The sequence below is a fragment of the Hyla sarda genome, chromosome 5, assembly GCF_029499605.1.
Source record: "Hyla sarda isolate aHylSar1 chromosome 5, aHylSar1.hap1, whole genome shotgun sequence".
Classification (NCBI taxonomy): domain Eukaryota; kingdom Metazoa; phylum Chordata; class Amphibia; order Anura; family Hylidae; genus Hyla; species Hyla sarda.
In genome coordinates this window covers 149,707,183-149,722,066 of record NC_079193.1, presented here as the reverse complement: position 1 = coordinate 149,722,066, position 14,884 = coordinate 149,707,183, and the positions used below count along the sequence as shown (strand labels likewise).

Genomic DNA, 14,884 nt, shown 5'->3' with positions numbered 1-14,884 from the left:
AGTAGAATTGGTGGTGCAAAAAGCCCTCATATGGAATTTTAGGTGCAAAATTGAAAGGGTTATGATTTTTAAAAGGTGATGAGGAAAAAACGAAAAATGCAAAAAATGGAAAAACGCTCGTTCCTTAAAAGGGGTACTCCGGTGAAAACCTTTTTTCTTTGAAATCAACTGGTGCCAGAAAGTTAAACATATTTGTAAATTACTTCTATTAAAAAATCTTAATCCTTCCAGTTCTTATTAGCTGCTGAATGCTACAGAGGAAATTCCATTCTTTTTGGAACACTGATGACATCACGAGCACAGTGCTCTCTGCTGACATCTCTGTCCATTTTAGCAACCATGCATAGCAGATGTATGCTAAGGACAGCATGGTGGCTCAGTGGTTAGCACTACTACCTTGCAGTGCTGGGGACTTGGGTTCAAATCCCACTAAGAACAACAATAAATAAAGCGTTATTATTCTTATAATAACGTCAGCAGAGAGAACTGTGCTCGTGATGTCATCAGAGAGAATTCCAAAAAGAAAATAATTTCCTCTGTAGTATTTAGCAGCTAATAAGTACAGGAAGGATTAAGATTTTTTAATAGAAGTAATTTACAAATATGTTTAACTCTCTGCCATCAGTTGATTTAAAAGAAAAAAGGTTTTCACCGGAGTTGCTTAAACAGTGCAGCACCTTGAGACACTTTCATAACTCCCAAAGGTAAGTAAACAGTGTAGCACTGTGGGCTATGTACCTCTGGGAGTTACGGAATGAGCTCACGGTACCACACGGTTTATGCTATCCCATTAAAGTCAACGGGTATTACACAAACTGCACAAAACAGGTGAATAAGCTGTTTTTAGCTTCCTAACTACTTCAAGCAGGCCCGAGAGCCCTTAATTTCAAGTTAGAAGCTGGTCCCAGAGAGGAACTGTATCCATTGGACATATGGTACACCTTGTGGATATATGTCAGAAACGTTCCAGATGGGAATACCCCTTTAAATCAAACTTATCTTTTAGCAAAAAAAATTTTTTTCAAGAAGAATTACTTTAATAGCTGTTGATACTTGAGGAATCCAGTCCAGGCACTTCAAATAGACATATCACTCACAAGAGCATTAAAACAATGCATACTTTGTTGTCAGTGTCTGCAAATAAGAAACAAGATCTGCAGATAAGTGATTTTGTTGAGCTACAGCAATGGTGTCTCTGAGAATTCCACCCAGTTCCTGTTTAATTACATGACTTAATTGTTGTGTAGTCCTACAGCCAGGCAATGAGGTAGGTTGGGATTCCTTATTGAGGCAACAATCCTGCCCAGTATTACATGACCCATCACTGGGCTCCTTTGTACAGCATGAAAAATCCATATCCTCCAATGTGCTTGATAAGTCAGACGGGTGAGAAATCTGATGAATGGATGACAGGCTCTTCACTGTGTTGTCTTCACACTGGGTGACTGCAGTCAAAAGTTCAGCAAGCTTTGTACGTGTTGAAGGGTCAGACCCATGGACTTGACACCATGTGACAAGAGCACTAGGGAGAATTAAAATCACCACTATTATTACAGATCATACAAGAAACCGTTTTCAGCAACTGGAAATTCATTAAGGAATCTGTGCTCTCTTCAATGGGCTACGCCTAAGCTTTAAAGTTATCTTCTATCCAGAGGATGGAATCAAAACAGGATGACTGTAAATTCAGGAGTTAGTCCGGTGCAGAGAGGAACCATCAGGGAGCCAGATAAAATCAATGGATTTATTAGATGCAACGCGTTTCGCTGCGCTTGCGCAGCGAAACGCGTTGCATCTAATAAATCCATTGATTTTATCTGGCTCCCTGATGGTTCCCCTCTGCGCCGGACTAACTCCTGAATTTACGGTCATCCTGTTTTGATTCTACTTCTACCCAGGAGGGCTGCAGTGGACCTATACATATATTCATTCTATACTTTACCTTGTTGTGTGTGGGCGCACAACCAACTCTGGTAAGCGGCTTGGGAATTACCGTCCCCTTCCCCCACTAACAAGACCTGCTGATCCCGCACATGAGGCGCCTTCCTCCCTCTCTCTAGAATCCAGAGGATGGGGAATTACTGGCTGACTGGTAGAGGTTTGACCACTGGGACCTCAACCAATCACAAAAACTACCAAAAAGAATTTGTAAACTATATAAGATTGTGTTATAAAGTGCATCACAAAATAGTTACATAGTTTATAAGATTGACAAGTTCAACCTAAACCCTACTGTGTTAAAGGGGTATTCCGGGAAAAAACATTTTATCCCCTATCCAAAGGATAGTGGATAAGATGTCTGATCGTGGAAGGCCCCCCGCGATCTCCCTGCAGGGCACCCGCATTCTATGTGGGAGCATGCACCCTCCATTCATGTCTATGGGAGGGGGCGTGACGGCCTCCTCATAGAAGCTGATCAGATTAGTCTGACAAGACCGATCCCGCATAAACCCATGTTGGTGCTGTGTTTGAAGGTTATTTTCATTAACATACTCCAGAATGCACTGTAACAAAAACGCAGCAAAAACTCAACATAACTGCATTGTAAGAACACAGCCTTATCCGGAAACATTGTGTGGCCATTGGTCATCACATGCAGCCGTGTTCTCTCCTTTTACTTTTGAGAGCATAGTCATTATTTAACCCCTTAATGACTCGGTTTTTCCGTTTTTGCAATCTTTTTTCCTCCCTAACCTTTTAAATCATAATCATAATTTTGCACCTAAAATTCCATATGATGGCTTATTTTTTGCACCACTAATTCTACTTTGTAATGACATCAGTCATTTTACCCAAAAAATCCACAGCAAAACGGGGGAAAAAAAAAATTCATTGTGCGACAAAATGGAAGAAAAAATGCCATTTGGTAACTTTTGGGGGCTTCCGTTTCTACGCAGTACATTTTTCATAAAAAAATACACCCTTTCTTTATTCTTAAAATGATACCCTACTATATAGGTTTGATTTTGTCTTACTTCTGGAAAAAAATCATAACTCATTTTTTGCGCCGTGATCTCAAGTTTTTAGCGATACCATTTTTCTTTTGATCGCTTTTTATTAATTTTTTTCACGATATAAAAAGTGACCAAAAATACGCTATTTTGGACTTTGGAATTTTTTTTGGCACATACGCCATTGATCGTGCGACTAAATTAAAGATCTATTTTTATAGTTTGGATATTTCTCCACACAGCGATACCACGTTGATTTTTATTTACAGTTTTTTTTTCTATGGGAAAAGGGGGGCGATTCTTACATTTATTAGGGAAGTGGTTAAATGATATTTAACTTTTTTCACACTTTTTTTGCAATGTTATAGCCCCCTCTTGTGGCTATAATACTGCACACACTGATATTCTACACAGATCACTGCCATGCATTGACATGGCAATGATCAGTGTTACTGGTGGTCGATTGCTCAAGCCTGGATTTCAGGCTTGGAGCAATCAATCGCCAATCCGACGTGCCGGCGGCAGGTAACGGACCCTGCGCTTGCGTTCTATCTAATCAGGACATTGCGATTTCACCGTGATTGTCCTGATCAGCCCGACTGAGCTGCCAGGAGTGTATTTTTGTAGCTTTAGACGCAGCAATCAACTTTGAACGCTGTGACTAAAGGGTCAATAGCGCAAGGCACAACGATTGGTGCCGCAAGCTATTCGCCCAGGGACCTGGCGGCTAATGAAAGCGAATGACAGCGTGACCCCACGTTATAGACCGGGTGCAGGGCCTACAGGTACGCCCTGCGTCCTTAAGAGGTTAAAATTTTAAATACTCTCTTTTTTTCCCCCTTCTCAAAACAATCTAAACCTAAAAGATCTTAAAACAGTTTTATGGTTCAAAATGAATATGTAAACATAAATAAATAAATAAATAATAATTCCATACACTTGACACTAAAGGCAATAACCACCACATGAATGATAACATACCTTAATGTTCCTCTCAGCTCTCCGCAGGGCATCAGGAGGGTCACCCCCAGTTTATATCCTAAATTGAATCCTGTCTGCAGAGAATTTTCTTTTCCAGCATCAACCCCATCAAGATAGCCCTCCTGTATGGAAACAAAGGCAGATCATTGTGCATTAGGCCAATGCTTGAGGGGTGGGTGACACAGAGACTTTGGGTGCGGGGCATGACGATCACAAAACTGCAAGTAATATTTGTATATGTGTTCCTATTACTACACACAACCACGGCAAGCTAGTCGCACAAAAATCCCAAGTGACTTTACCAGCACAGACTGCAATGTAAGTCATGTGCGGCTGTGGCTCATATGTTTCATGACTTTTTTTTTTTTTTGGTCATTATAGAATTTAATCCCATCCTAAAAATAGTTGTGCGACTCCAATGCACCAGCGTGTCACAGACAAATTGTACATTATTGCTGTGGTCTATATCTGGTTGCCTCATTTTGTGTCTTATTGAGGTTCAGAAGGTTTATGGTGGATTTGTTATAGTAGTTTTTCCCAACCAGGGTGCCTCCAGCTGTTGCAAAACTTTCAGCATGCCCAGACAGCCAGAGGCACACTGGTAGGCAAACACATTGCTATGGTGTCAGAATGTAAACTACAGAAATGTTCTAAAATCTGTTCTTAAATTCCTACGGTACACCTGGACATGCTTCTGCCAACATGTAAAAGTTCTCTCTACTTAAAGGGAAACGGGGAAAGGGGAACATTGAAGTCTATGGCAAACTGATGAGGCTGTATTGTCATCTGTTTGCATCAGTTTTTTTTCAATCTGTTTTTGATACATTATTACTTCTGAGCATGCTTAACCCCTTAACCCCTTAAGGACCGAGCCCTTTTTCACCTTAAGGACCAGAGCATTTTTTGCAATTCTGACCACTGTCACTTTAAACATTAATAACTCTGGAATGCTTTTAGTTATCATTCTGATTCCGAGAATGTTTTTTCGTGACATATTCTACTTTAACTTAGTGGTAAAATTTTGTGGTATCTTGCATCCTTTCTTGGTGAAAAATCCCCAAATTTGATGAAAAAAATGAAAATTTTGCATTTTTTTTAACTTTGAAGCTCTCTGCTTGAAAGGAAAATGGATATTCAAAATAATTTTTTTGGGGGTTCACATATACAATATGTCTACTTTATGTTTGCATCATAACATTTATGAGTTTTTACTTTTGGAAGACACCAGAGGGCTTCAAAGTTCAGCAGCAATTTTACAATTTTTCACAAAATTTTCAAACTCGCTATTTTTCATGGACCAGTTCAGGTTTGAAGTGGATTTGAAGGGTCTTCATATTAGAAATACCCCATAAAAGACCCCATTATAAAAACTACACCCCCCAAAGTATTCAAAATGATATTCAGTAAGTGTATTAACCCTTTAGGTGTTTCACAGGAATAGCAGCAAAGTGAAGGAGAAAATTCAAAATCTTCATTTTTTACATTCGCATGTTCTTGTAGACCCAATTTTTGAATTATTGCAAGGGATAAAAAGGAGAAAATTTTTACTTATATTTGAAACCCAATTTCTCTCGAGTAAGCACATACCTCATATGTCTATGTTAATTGTTCAGTGGGCGCAGTAGAGGGCTCAGAAGGGAAGGAGCGACAAATGGTTTTTGGGGGGCATGTCACCTTTAGGAAGCCCCTATGGTGCCAGGACAGCAAAAAAAAAAAAACATGGCATACCATTTTGGAAACTAGACCCCTCAGGGAACGTAACAAGGGGTAAAGTGAACCTTAATACCCTACAGGTGTTTCACGACTTTTGCATATGTAAAAATAATAATTTTTTTTTTACCTAAAATGCTTGGTTTCCCAAAAATTTTACATTTTTAAAAAGGGTAATAGCAGAAAATACCCCCCAAAATTTGAAACCCAATTTCTCCCGATTCAGAAAACACCCCATATGGGGGTGAAAATTGCTCTGCTGGCGCCCTACAGGTCTCAGAAGAGAAGGAGTCATATTTGGCTTTTTGAAAGCAAATTTTGCTCTGGGGGCATGCCGCATTTAGGAAGCCCCTATGGTGCCAGAACAGCAAAAAAAAAAACACATGGCATACCATTTTGGAAACTAGACCCCTCGGGGAACGTAACAAGGGGTTAAGTGAACCTTTATACCCCACAGGTGTTTCATGACTTTTGTATATGTAAAAAAAATTTTTTTTTTTTTTACCTAAAATGCTTGTTTTCCCAAAAATTTTACATTTTTAAAAAGGGTAATAGCAGAAAATCACCCCCAAAATTTGAAGCCCAATTTCTCCCGAGTACGGCGATACCCCATATGTGGCCCTAAACTGTTGCCTTGAAATACGACAGGGCTCCAAAGTGAGAGCGCCATGTGCATTTGAGGCCTAAATTAGGGACTTGCATAGGGGTGGACATAGGGGTATTCTATGCCAGTGATTCCCAAACAGGGTGCCTCCAGCTGTTGTAAAACTCCCAGCATGCCTAGACAGTCAGTGGCTATCTGGCAATACTGGGAGTAGTTGTTTTGCAACAGCTGGAGGCTCCGTTCTGGAAACAGTGGCGTACCAGACGTTTTTCATTTTTATTGGGGAGGGGAGGGGGGCTGTGTAGGGGTATGTGTATATGTAGTGTTTTTTATTTTGTGTTAGTGTAGTGTTTTTAGGGTACAGTCGCACGGGCGGGGGGTTCACAGTAGTTTCTCGCTGGCAGCTTGAGCTGCAGCAGAAAATTTGCCGCAGCTCAAACTTGCAGCCGGATACTTACTGTAATCCTCCGCCCATGTGAGTGTACCCGTACGTTCACATTGGGGGGGGGGGGGGGGAAACATCCAGCTGTTGCAAAACTACAACTCCCAGCATGTACGGTCTATCAGTGGATGCTGGGAGTTGTAGTTTTGCAACCGCTGGAGGCTCCGTTTTGGAAACAGTGGCGTACCAGACGTTTTTCATTTTTATTGGGGACGGGGGCTGTGTAGGGGTATGTGTATATGTAGTGTTTTTTACTTTTTATTTTATTTTGTGTTAGTGTAGTGTAGTGTTTTTAGGGTACAGTCGCACGGGCGGAGGGTTCACAGTAGTTTCTCGCTGGCAGTTTGAGCAGCGGCAGAAAATTTGCCGCAACTCAAACTTGCAGCCGGATACTTACTGTAATCCTCCGCCCATGTGAGTGTACCCTGTACGTTCACATGGGGGGGGGGGGGGGGAATACCTCCAGCTGTTGCAAAACTACAATTCCCAGCATGTACGGTCTATCAGTGCATGCTGGGAGTTGTAGTTTTGCAACAGCTGGAGACACACAGGTTGTGAAACACCGAGTTTGGTAACAAACTCAGTGTTTTGCAACCAGTGTGCCTTCAGCTGTTGCAAAAGCTACAACCCCCAGCATGTACAGACAGCGGAAGGGCATGCTGGGTCTTGTAGTTATGCAACAGCCGGAAGCATACTACATTGGCTGGGGATTGTAGTTATGCAACAGCTGGAGACACACTGGTTTGCTACTTAACTCAGTGTGCCTTCAGCTGTTGCAAAACTACAACTCTCAGCAGTCACCGACAGCCAACGGGCATGCTGGGAGTTGTAGTTATGCAACCACCAGATGCACCACTACAACTCCCAGCATGCACTTTAGCTGATTGTGCAAGCTGGGAGTTGTAGTTATACAACAGCTGAAGGTACAATTTTCCATAGAAAGAATGTGCCTCCAGCTGTTGCAAAACTACAAGTCCCAGCATGCCCATAAGGGCATGCTGGGAGTTGTGGTGGTCTGCCTCCTGCTGTTGCATAACTACAGCTCCCAGCATGCCCTTTTTGCATGCTGGGAGCTGTTGCTAAGCAACAGCAGGAGGCTGTCACTCACCTCCTGCTGCTGCTCCACGATGCCGCCGCACAGGTCAGTCCCGCCGCCACCGTCGCTCCTGGAGCCCCGATCCCAACAGGGACGCCGGGGATCGGGGTCCCCAGCACTGGGGGTCGTCTTCCCGCTCACGTCCTCCGGAAGAAGGGCGGAGCGGGTTGCGGGAGTGACACCCGCAGCAGGCGCCCTGATTGGTCGGCCGACGAATCAGGGCGATCGTGAGGTGGCACCAGTGCCACCTCACCCCTGCTGGCTCTGGCTGTTCGGGGCCGTCTCAGCCAGTAATTGTCCAGCGATCTGCGGCAATCGCCGACATGGGGGGACATAATGACCCCCCTGGGCGATATGCCGGGATGCCTGCTGAACGATTTCAGCAGGCATCCGGCTCCGGCTCCCCTCCGGCTAGCGGCGGGGGCCGGAAATGCTCAGGGCGTATCCATACGCCCTCGGTCCTTAAGGACTTGGAAACGGGGGCGTACGGATAAGCCCTATGTCCTTAAGGGGTTAAGGACTCAGACAATTTAATTTTTACGTTTTCGTTTTTTCCTCCTCGCCTTCTAAAAATCATAACTCTCTTTTATATTTTCATCGCCAGACTAGTATGAGGGCTTGTTTTTTGCGCGACCAGTTGTCCTTTGTAATGACATAACTCATTATATCATAAAATGTATGGCGCAACCAAAAAACACTTTTTGTGGGGAAATTAAAAAGAAAAACGCAATTTTGCTAATTTTGGAAGGTTTCGTTTTCACGCTGTACAATTTACGGTAAAAATGACATGTGTTCTTTATTCTGAGGGTCAATACGATTAAAATGATACCCATTATTATATACTTTTATATTATTGTTGTGCTTAAAAATCACAAACTTTTTAACCAAATTAGTACATTTATAATCCCTTTATTTTGATGACCTATAACTTTTTCATTTTTCCGTATAAGCGGCGGTATGAGGGCTCATTTTTTGTGCCATGATCTGTACTTTTTTTTATACCACATTTGCATATAAAAACTTAATACATTTTTTATATATTTTTTTAATAAAATGTATTAAAAAGGAGCAATTTTGGACTTTTTTTTATTTTTTTTTTTTTATGTTCACGCCGTTCACCGTACGGGATCATTAACATTTTATTTTAATAGTTTGGACATTTACGCACGCGGCGATACCAAACATGTCTTAAATAGATTTTTTACGCTTTTTGGGGGTAAAACACTTATTGGGGGAGGGGATTTTTCCCTTTTTTTTTTACTTTGAATTTTATATTTAAAAAGTGTTTTTTATTTTTTTTTATTTTTTTTTTTTACACTTGAATAGTCCCCATAGGGGACTATTCATAGCAATACCATGATTGCTAATACTGATCTGTTCTATGTATAGGACACAGAACAGATCAGTGTTATCGGTTATCTTCTGTTCTGGTCTGCTCGATCTCAGACCAGAGCAGAAGACGCCGGGAGCCGGAAGGAGGAAGGTGAGGGGACCTCCGTGCGGCGTTCTGAATGATCAGATCCCCGCAGCAGCGCTGCGGGCGATCAGATCATTCATTGAAATCGCGTACTGCCGCAGATGGGGGTTAATGGCAGACATCTCTGGCTGCGATCAGCAGCCGGGATCAGCCGCGCATGACACGGTTATGTACAGGACGTAAATGTACATCTTGGTGCATTAAGTACCACCGCACCAGGACGTACATTTACGTCCTGCGTCTTTAAGGATGCAGGGCATACCTGTACGCCCGAGTTCGCTCTCTTTCTATAACGCCGGGGACTGATCGCGGTGCAGCGTTCTATTAACTAGGGCTGGGCGGTATACCGGTTCATACCGAATACCGACATTTTTGTGCTGCACAATTTGAATTTTAACCCATACCACAATACCGGTTGGGCCCCTCCCCCTCGGGAATGAATGAGCCCAGCGCTGCGCTGTCCCCACATCGGGGAACTAATCACAAGTCACCCGCGAGCGCTGTTCTGCCCCCCAATTAATTATCAGCCCAGCGCTGTCCCCATCGGGGTAAATACTGATATGTCACCCGAATGCGCTGCCCTCCTCACCCTCATGTTTGTTGCGGCCGCCGGCGCTGACACTCTATACCAGTGGTCTTCAACCTGCCGACCTCCAGATGTTGCAAAACTACCACTCTCAGCATGCCCGGACAGCCAACGGCTGTCTGGGCATGCTGGGAATTGTAGTTTTGCAACATCTGGAGGTCGGCAGGTTGGAGACCACTGCTCTATACTGTGTGGTATCCCTATGCCCGGGCTGCAAAAAAATAAACAAAATAAACTTTAACTCACCTCCCGTTGGTCCGGTACCGGCCTCATCTGCTTCCTAGTGAATGGAACGTCGGAGAGCCCTCAGCCTATCACCGGCCGCAGTGATGTTCGGCTGAGCCCACTGTCATGTAAGAAGCTGCCCAGAGCTTCTTACATGACAGTGGGCTCAGCCTATCAGCGGCCGAGGCGGAACATCACTGCGGCCGGTGATAGGCTGATGGCTGTCCGACATTCCCGTCCCTAGCGTAAGGCCGACGTCGGAACATGCGTTAGTTTATTTTGTTTACCTTGTGTCTGCACCGGCAACAAACAGCACGAGGAGGACAGCAGGTGACATGCGAGTAGCGCTGGGCTGATCATTAATTTTTGTTGGGGGGGGGCAGAATAGCGTAGCGCTGGGCTGATAATTTGCGGGGGGGGAGGAAATACCGTTATATACCGTGGAACTGCCAAAAGTTACAAAAATACCGTGATACGCAGATTTGGTCAAACCGCCCAGCCCTACTATTAACCCTTTAGACGTCAGATCACGGCACAAAAAAAAAAAGAGCCCTCATACTGGCCCGTATGCGGAAAAAGTAGAAAAGTTATAGGGGTCAGAAGATGACAATTTTAAATGTATTAATTTTCCTGCATGTAGTTATGATTTTTTCCAGAGCAGGAACATCATTCCCATTAGCAAGAGTCCTGCAGGACCAGCCTTTGAGTGGAAATCTTGGGTGAGTTCCCACACTTTTTTTTCCCACGACTAGACCCCTGTCACAACCCCTCGCCCCAGGGTCCTCTGTCAGGTAAGCAGCAATCCACCGGCCCCAGGGTCCTCTGTCAGGTAAGCAGCAATCCACCGGCCCCAGGGTCCTCTGTCAGTCAGGTAAGCAGCAATCCACCGGCCCCAGGGTCCTCTGTCAGTCAGGTAAGCAGCAATCCACCGGCCCCAGGGTCCTCTGTCAGTCAGGTAAGCAGCAATCCACCGGCCCCAGGGTCCTCTTTCAGTCAGGTAAGCAGCAATCCACCGGCCCCAGGGTCCTCTGTCAGGTAAGCAGCAATCCACCGGCCCCAGGGTCCTCTGTCAGGTAAGCAGCAATCCACCGGCCCCAGGGTCCTCTGTCAGTCAGGTAAGCAGCAATCCACCGGCCCCAGGGTCCTCTGTCAGTCAGGTAAGCAGCAATCCACCGGCCCCAGGGTCCTCTGTCAGTCAGGTAAGCAGCAATCCACCGGCCCCAGGGTCCTCTTTCAGTCAGGTAAGCAGCAATCCACCGGCCCCAGGGTCCTCTGTCAGTCAGGTAAGCAGCAATCCACCGGCCCCAGGGTCCTCTATCTGTCAGGTAAGCAGCAATCCACCGGCCCCAGGGTCCTCTGTCAGGTAAGCAGCAATCCACCGGCCCCAGGGTCCTCTATCTGTCAGGTAAGCAGCAATCCACCGGCCCCAGGGTCCTCTATCTGTCAGGTAAGCAGCAATCCACCGGCCCCAGGGTCCTCTGTCAGTCAGGTAAGCAGCAATCCACCGGCCCCAGGGTCCTCTGTCAGTCAGGTAAGCAGCAATCCACCGGCCCCAGGGTCCTCTGTCAGGTAAGCAGCAATCCACCGGCCCCAGGGTCCTCTGTCAGGTAAGCAGCAATCCACCGGCCCCAGGGTCCTCTGTCAGGTAAGCAGCAATCCACCGGCCCCAGGGTCCTCTGTCAGTCAGGTAAGCAGCAATCCACCGGCCCCAGGGTCCTCTGTCAGTCAGGTAAGCAGCAATCCGCCGGCCCCAGGGTCCTCTGTCAGTCAGGTAAGCAGCAATCCACCGGCCCCAGGGTCCTCTTTCAGTCAGGTAAGCAGCAATCCACCGGCCCCAGGGTCCTCTGTCAGTCAGGTAAGCAGCAATCCACCGGCCCCAGGGTCCTCTGTCAGGTAAGCAGCAATCCACCGGCCCCAGGGTCCTCTATCTGTCAGGTAAGCAGCAATCCACCGGCCCCAGGGTCCTCTATCTGTCAGGTAAGCAGCAATCCACCGGCCCCAGGGTCCTCTGTCAGGTAAGCAGCAATACACCGGGCCACAGGGTCCTCTGTCAGGTAAGCAGCAATCCACCGGGCCACAGGGTCCTCTATCTGTCAGGTAAGCAGCAATCCACCGGGCCCCAGGGTCCTCTATCTGTCAGGTAAGCAGCAATCCACCGGGCCCCAGGGTCCTCTATCTGTCAGGTAAGCAGCAATCCACCGGCCCCAGGGTCCTCTGTCAGGTAAGCAGCAATCCACCGGCCCCAGGGTCCTCTATCTGTCAGGTAAGCAGCAATCCACCGGCCCCAGGGTCCTCTATCTGTCAGGTAAGCAGCAATCCACCGGCCCCAGGGTCCTCTATCTGTCAGGTAAGCAGCAATCCACCGGCCCCAGGGTCCTCTATCTGTCAGGTAAGCAGCAATCCACCGGCCCCAGGGTCCTCTATCTGTCAGGTAAGCAGCAATACACCGGGCCCCAGGGTCCTCTATCTGTCAGGTAAGCAGCAATCCACCGGGCCCCAGGGTCCTCTATCTGTCAGGTAAGCAGCAATCCACCGGGCCCCAGGGTCCTCTGTCAGGTAAGCAGCAATCCACCGGCCCCAGGGTCCTCTATCTGTCAGGTAAGCAGCAATCCACCGGCCCCAGGGTCCTCTATCTGTCAGGTAAGCAGCAATCCACCGGCCCCAGGGTCCTCTATCTGTCAGGTAAGCAGCAATCCACCGGCCCCAGGGTCCTCTATCTGTCAGGTAAGCAGCAATCCACCGGCCCCAGGGTCCTCTATCTGTCAGGTAAGCAGCAATCCACCGGCCCCAGGGTCCTCTATCTGTCAGGTAAGCAGCAATCCACCGGCCCCAGGGTCCTCTATCTGTCAGGTAAGCAGCAATCCACCGGCCCCAGGGTCCTCTATCTGTCAGGTAAGCAGCAATCCACCGGCCCCAGGGTCCTCTATCTGTCAGGTAAGCAGCAATCCACCGGCCCCAGGGTCCTCTATCTGTCAGGTAAGCAGCAATCCACCGGCCCCAGGGTCCTCTATCTGTCAGGTAAGCAGCAATCCACCGGCCCCAGGGTCCTCTATCTGTCAGGTAAGCAGCAATCCACCGGCCCCAGGGTCCTCTATCTGTCAGGTAAGCAGCAATCCACCGGCCCCAGGGTCCTCTATCTGTCAGGTAAGCAGCAATCCACCGGCCCCAGGGTCCTCTATCTGTAAGGTAAGCAGCAATCCACCGGCCCCAGGGTCCTCTCTCTGTAAGGTAAGCAGCAATACACCGGGCCCCAGGGTCCTCTCTCTGTAAGGTAAGCAGCAATACACCGGGCCCCAGGGTCCTCTCTCTGTAAGGTAAGCAGCAATACACCGGGCCCCAGGGTCCTCTATCTGTAAGGTAAGGAATACACCAGCCCCAGGGTCCTCTATCTGTAAGGTAAGGAATACACCAGCCCCAGGGTCCTCTATCTGTAAGGTAAGGAATACACCGGGCCCCAGGGTCCTCTCTCTGTAAGGTAAGCAGCAATACACCGGGCCCCAGGGTCCTCTCTCTGTAAGGTAAGCAGCAATACACCGGGCCCCAGGGTCCTCTATCTGTAAGGTAAGGAATACACCAGCCCCAGGGTCCTCTATCTGTAAGGTAAGGAATACACCGGGCCCCAGGGTCCTCTATCTGTAAGGTAAGGAATACACCGGGCCCCAGGGTCCTCTATCTGTAAGGTAAGGAATACATCAGCCCCAGGGTCATCTATCTGTAAGGTAAGGAATACACCAGCCCCAGGGTCATCTATCTGTAAGGTAAGGAATACACCAGCCCCAGCATGGCTGAAGGAGTGCAGTTCTGGAGTTGTCACTCACCTTCAGCCTCTTCTCCATGGATTTCTTCCAGTCATTCTGCACCAGTGTCAGCTCGTCAGCTTCTTCATCAAACACCTCCTCCTCCTCCCCCTGTGTGTGAAGCTCCACAGCCGCCTGCACCCACGACATTGGACCCCGCACCTGCCGACTCTACACAGTGAGTGCCTGACACCAGAGGGTTGAAGGACCTTTCTGACGTCATGACCGCGTGATCAGTAAAAGTAATTCTCTGAACGTTAGGACCTTCAATGATGTAATGATCACATGATTAGTGAGGGGCAAGGCTTTGTGATCATGTGACTTTGCACAGTTCTTAGTAATAAAAATGAATAGTACTATATGTAAGGTATGCAGCAGAGCTGTGTGTGTGAAATGTTATAATGTTTCTATATGAAATGTGCATGGGCCTTAGCTGTGTCCATAGTGCAGTGTTTTCCAAAGGATGTGTCTCCAGCTGTTGCAAAACTACAACTCCCAGCATGCCCGGACAGCCTTCGGGTGTCCGGGCATGCTGGGAGTTGTAGTTTTGCAACAGCTGGGGACAACACTGTTTGGAAGACACCGCCTAAAGGTGCATTCACACCACGTTTTTGTAATACAGTTCCCGTATCAGGTTTTTGATGAAAAACAGATTCCTCAAAACTGGACTGAGGCTGCATTCACATCTTGTTTTTGCAATACGGTTCCCGTATCAGTTTTTTGTAAAAAAAAAAAAAAAGTATGTCTCAAAACCGGACCAAACCGTATACAACCGTGTACAACCATAGATACTTCTGTACGGTTTTAAACCGTATACAGTTTGAAAACGGTGTCCGGTTGTATACGGTTTAATACGTTTTTTTTAAGGAAAAAAACTGATATGGTTTTATATTTGTAAAGTACTTCTTGTTCTATTTGTGGGAAGAACTTTCGGCGTGCACTGTGCATGTGCAAACTGCAAAACCGTATTGTGCAAACCGGATGGGACCGTACGCACATACTGTTCTGGACAGTT

General features: G+C 46.7%; 1 protein-coding gene across 1 annotated transcript; it reads right to left on the bottom strand.

Moving 5' to 3' along the window:
• Window positions 1-237: 237 nt before the first annotated feature.
• On the bottom strand, window positions 238-14,081 carry YAE1 (YAE1 maturation factor of ABCE1). Its single transcript, XM_056518437.1, has 3 exons — window positions 13,891-14,081; window positions 3,933-4,054; window positions 238-1,522 (listed from the first exon to the last, which is right to left on the bottom strand). The coding sequence occupies exons 1-3, from the start codon at window positions 14,017-14,019 to the stop codon at window positions 1,105-1,107; spliced, it is 669 nt and encodes a 222-aa protein (XP_056374412.1). The 5' UTR covers window positions 14,020-14,081; the 3' UTR covers window positions 238-1,104.
• Between the last annotated feature and the right edge of the window lie 803 nt (window positions 14,082-14,884).

What these genes read in the sequence shown, in the direction of transcription:
- YAE1 (XM_056518437.1), bottom strand. Translation starts at nt 14,019, where the DNA reads ATGTCGTGGGTGCAGGCGGCTGTGGAGCTTCACACACAGGGGGAGGAG. An exon ending in CCATGGAGAAGAGGCTGAAG is followed by an intron (nt 4,055 to 13,890) that starts GTGAGTGACAAC and finishes GTTTCCATACAG; the next exon opens with GAGGGCTATCTTGATGGGGT. An exon ending in GAGCTGAGAGGAACATTAAG is followed by an intron (nt 1,523 to 3,932) that starts GTATGTTATCAT and finishes AATTCTCCCTAG; the next exon opens with TGCTCTTGTCACATGGTGTC.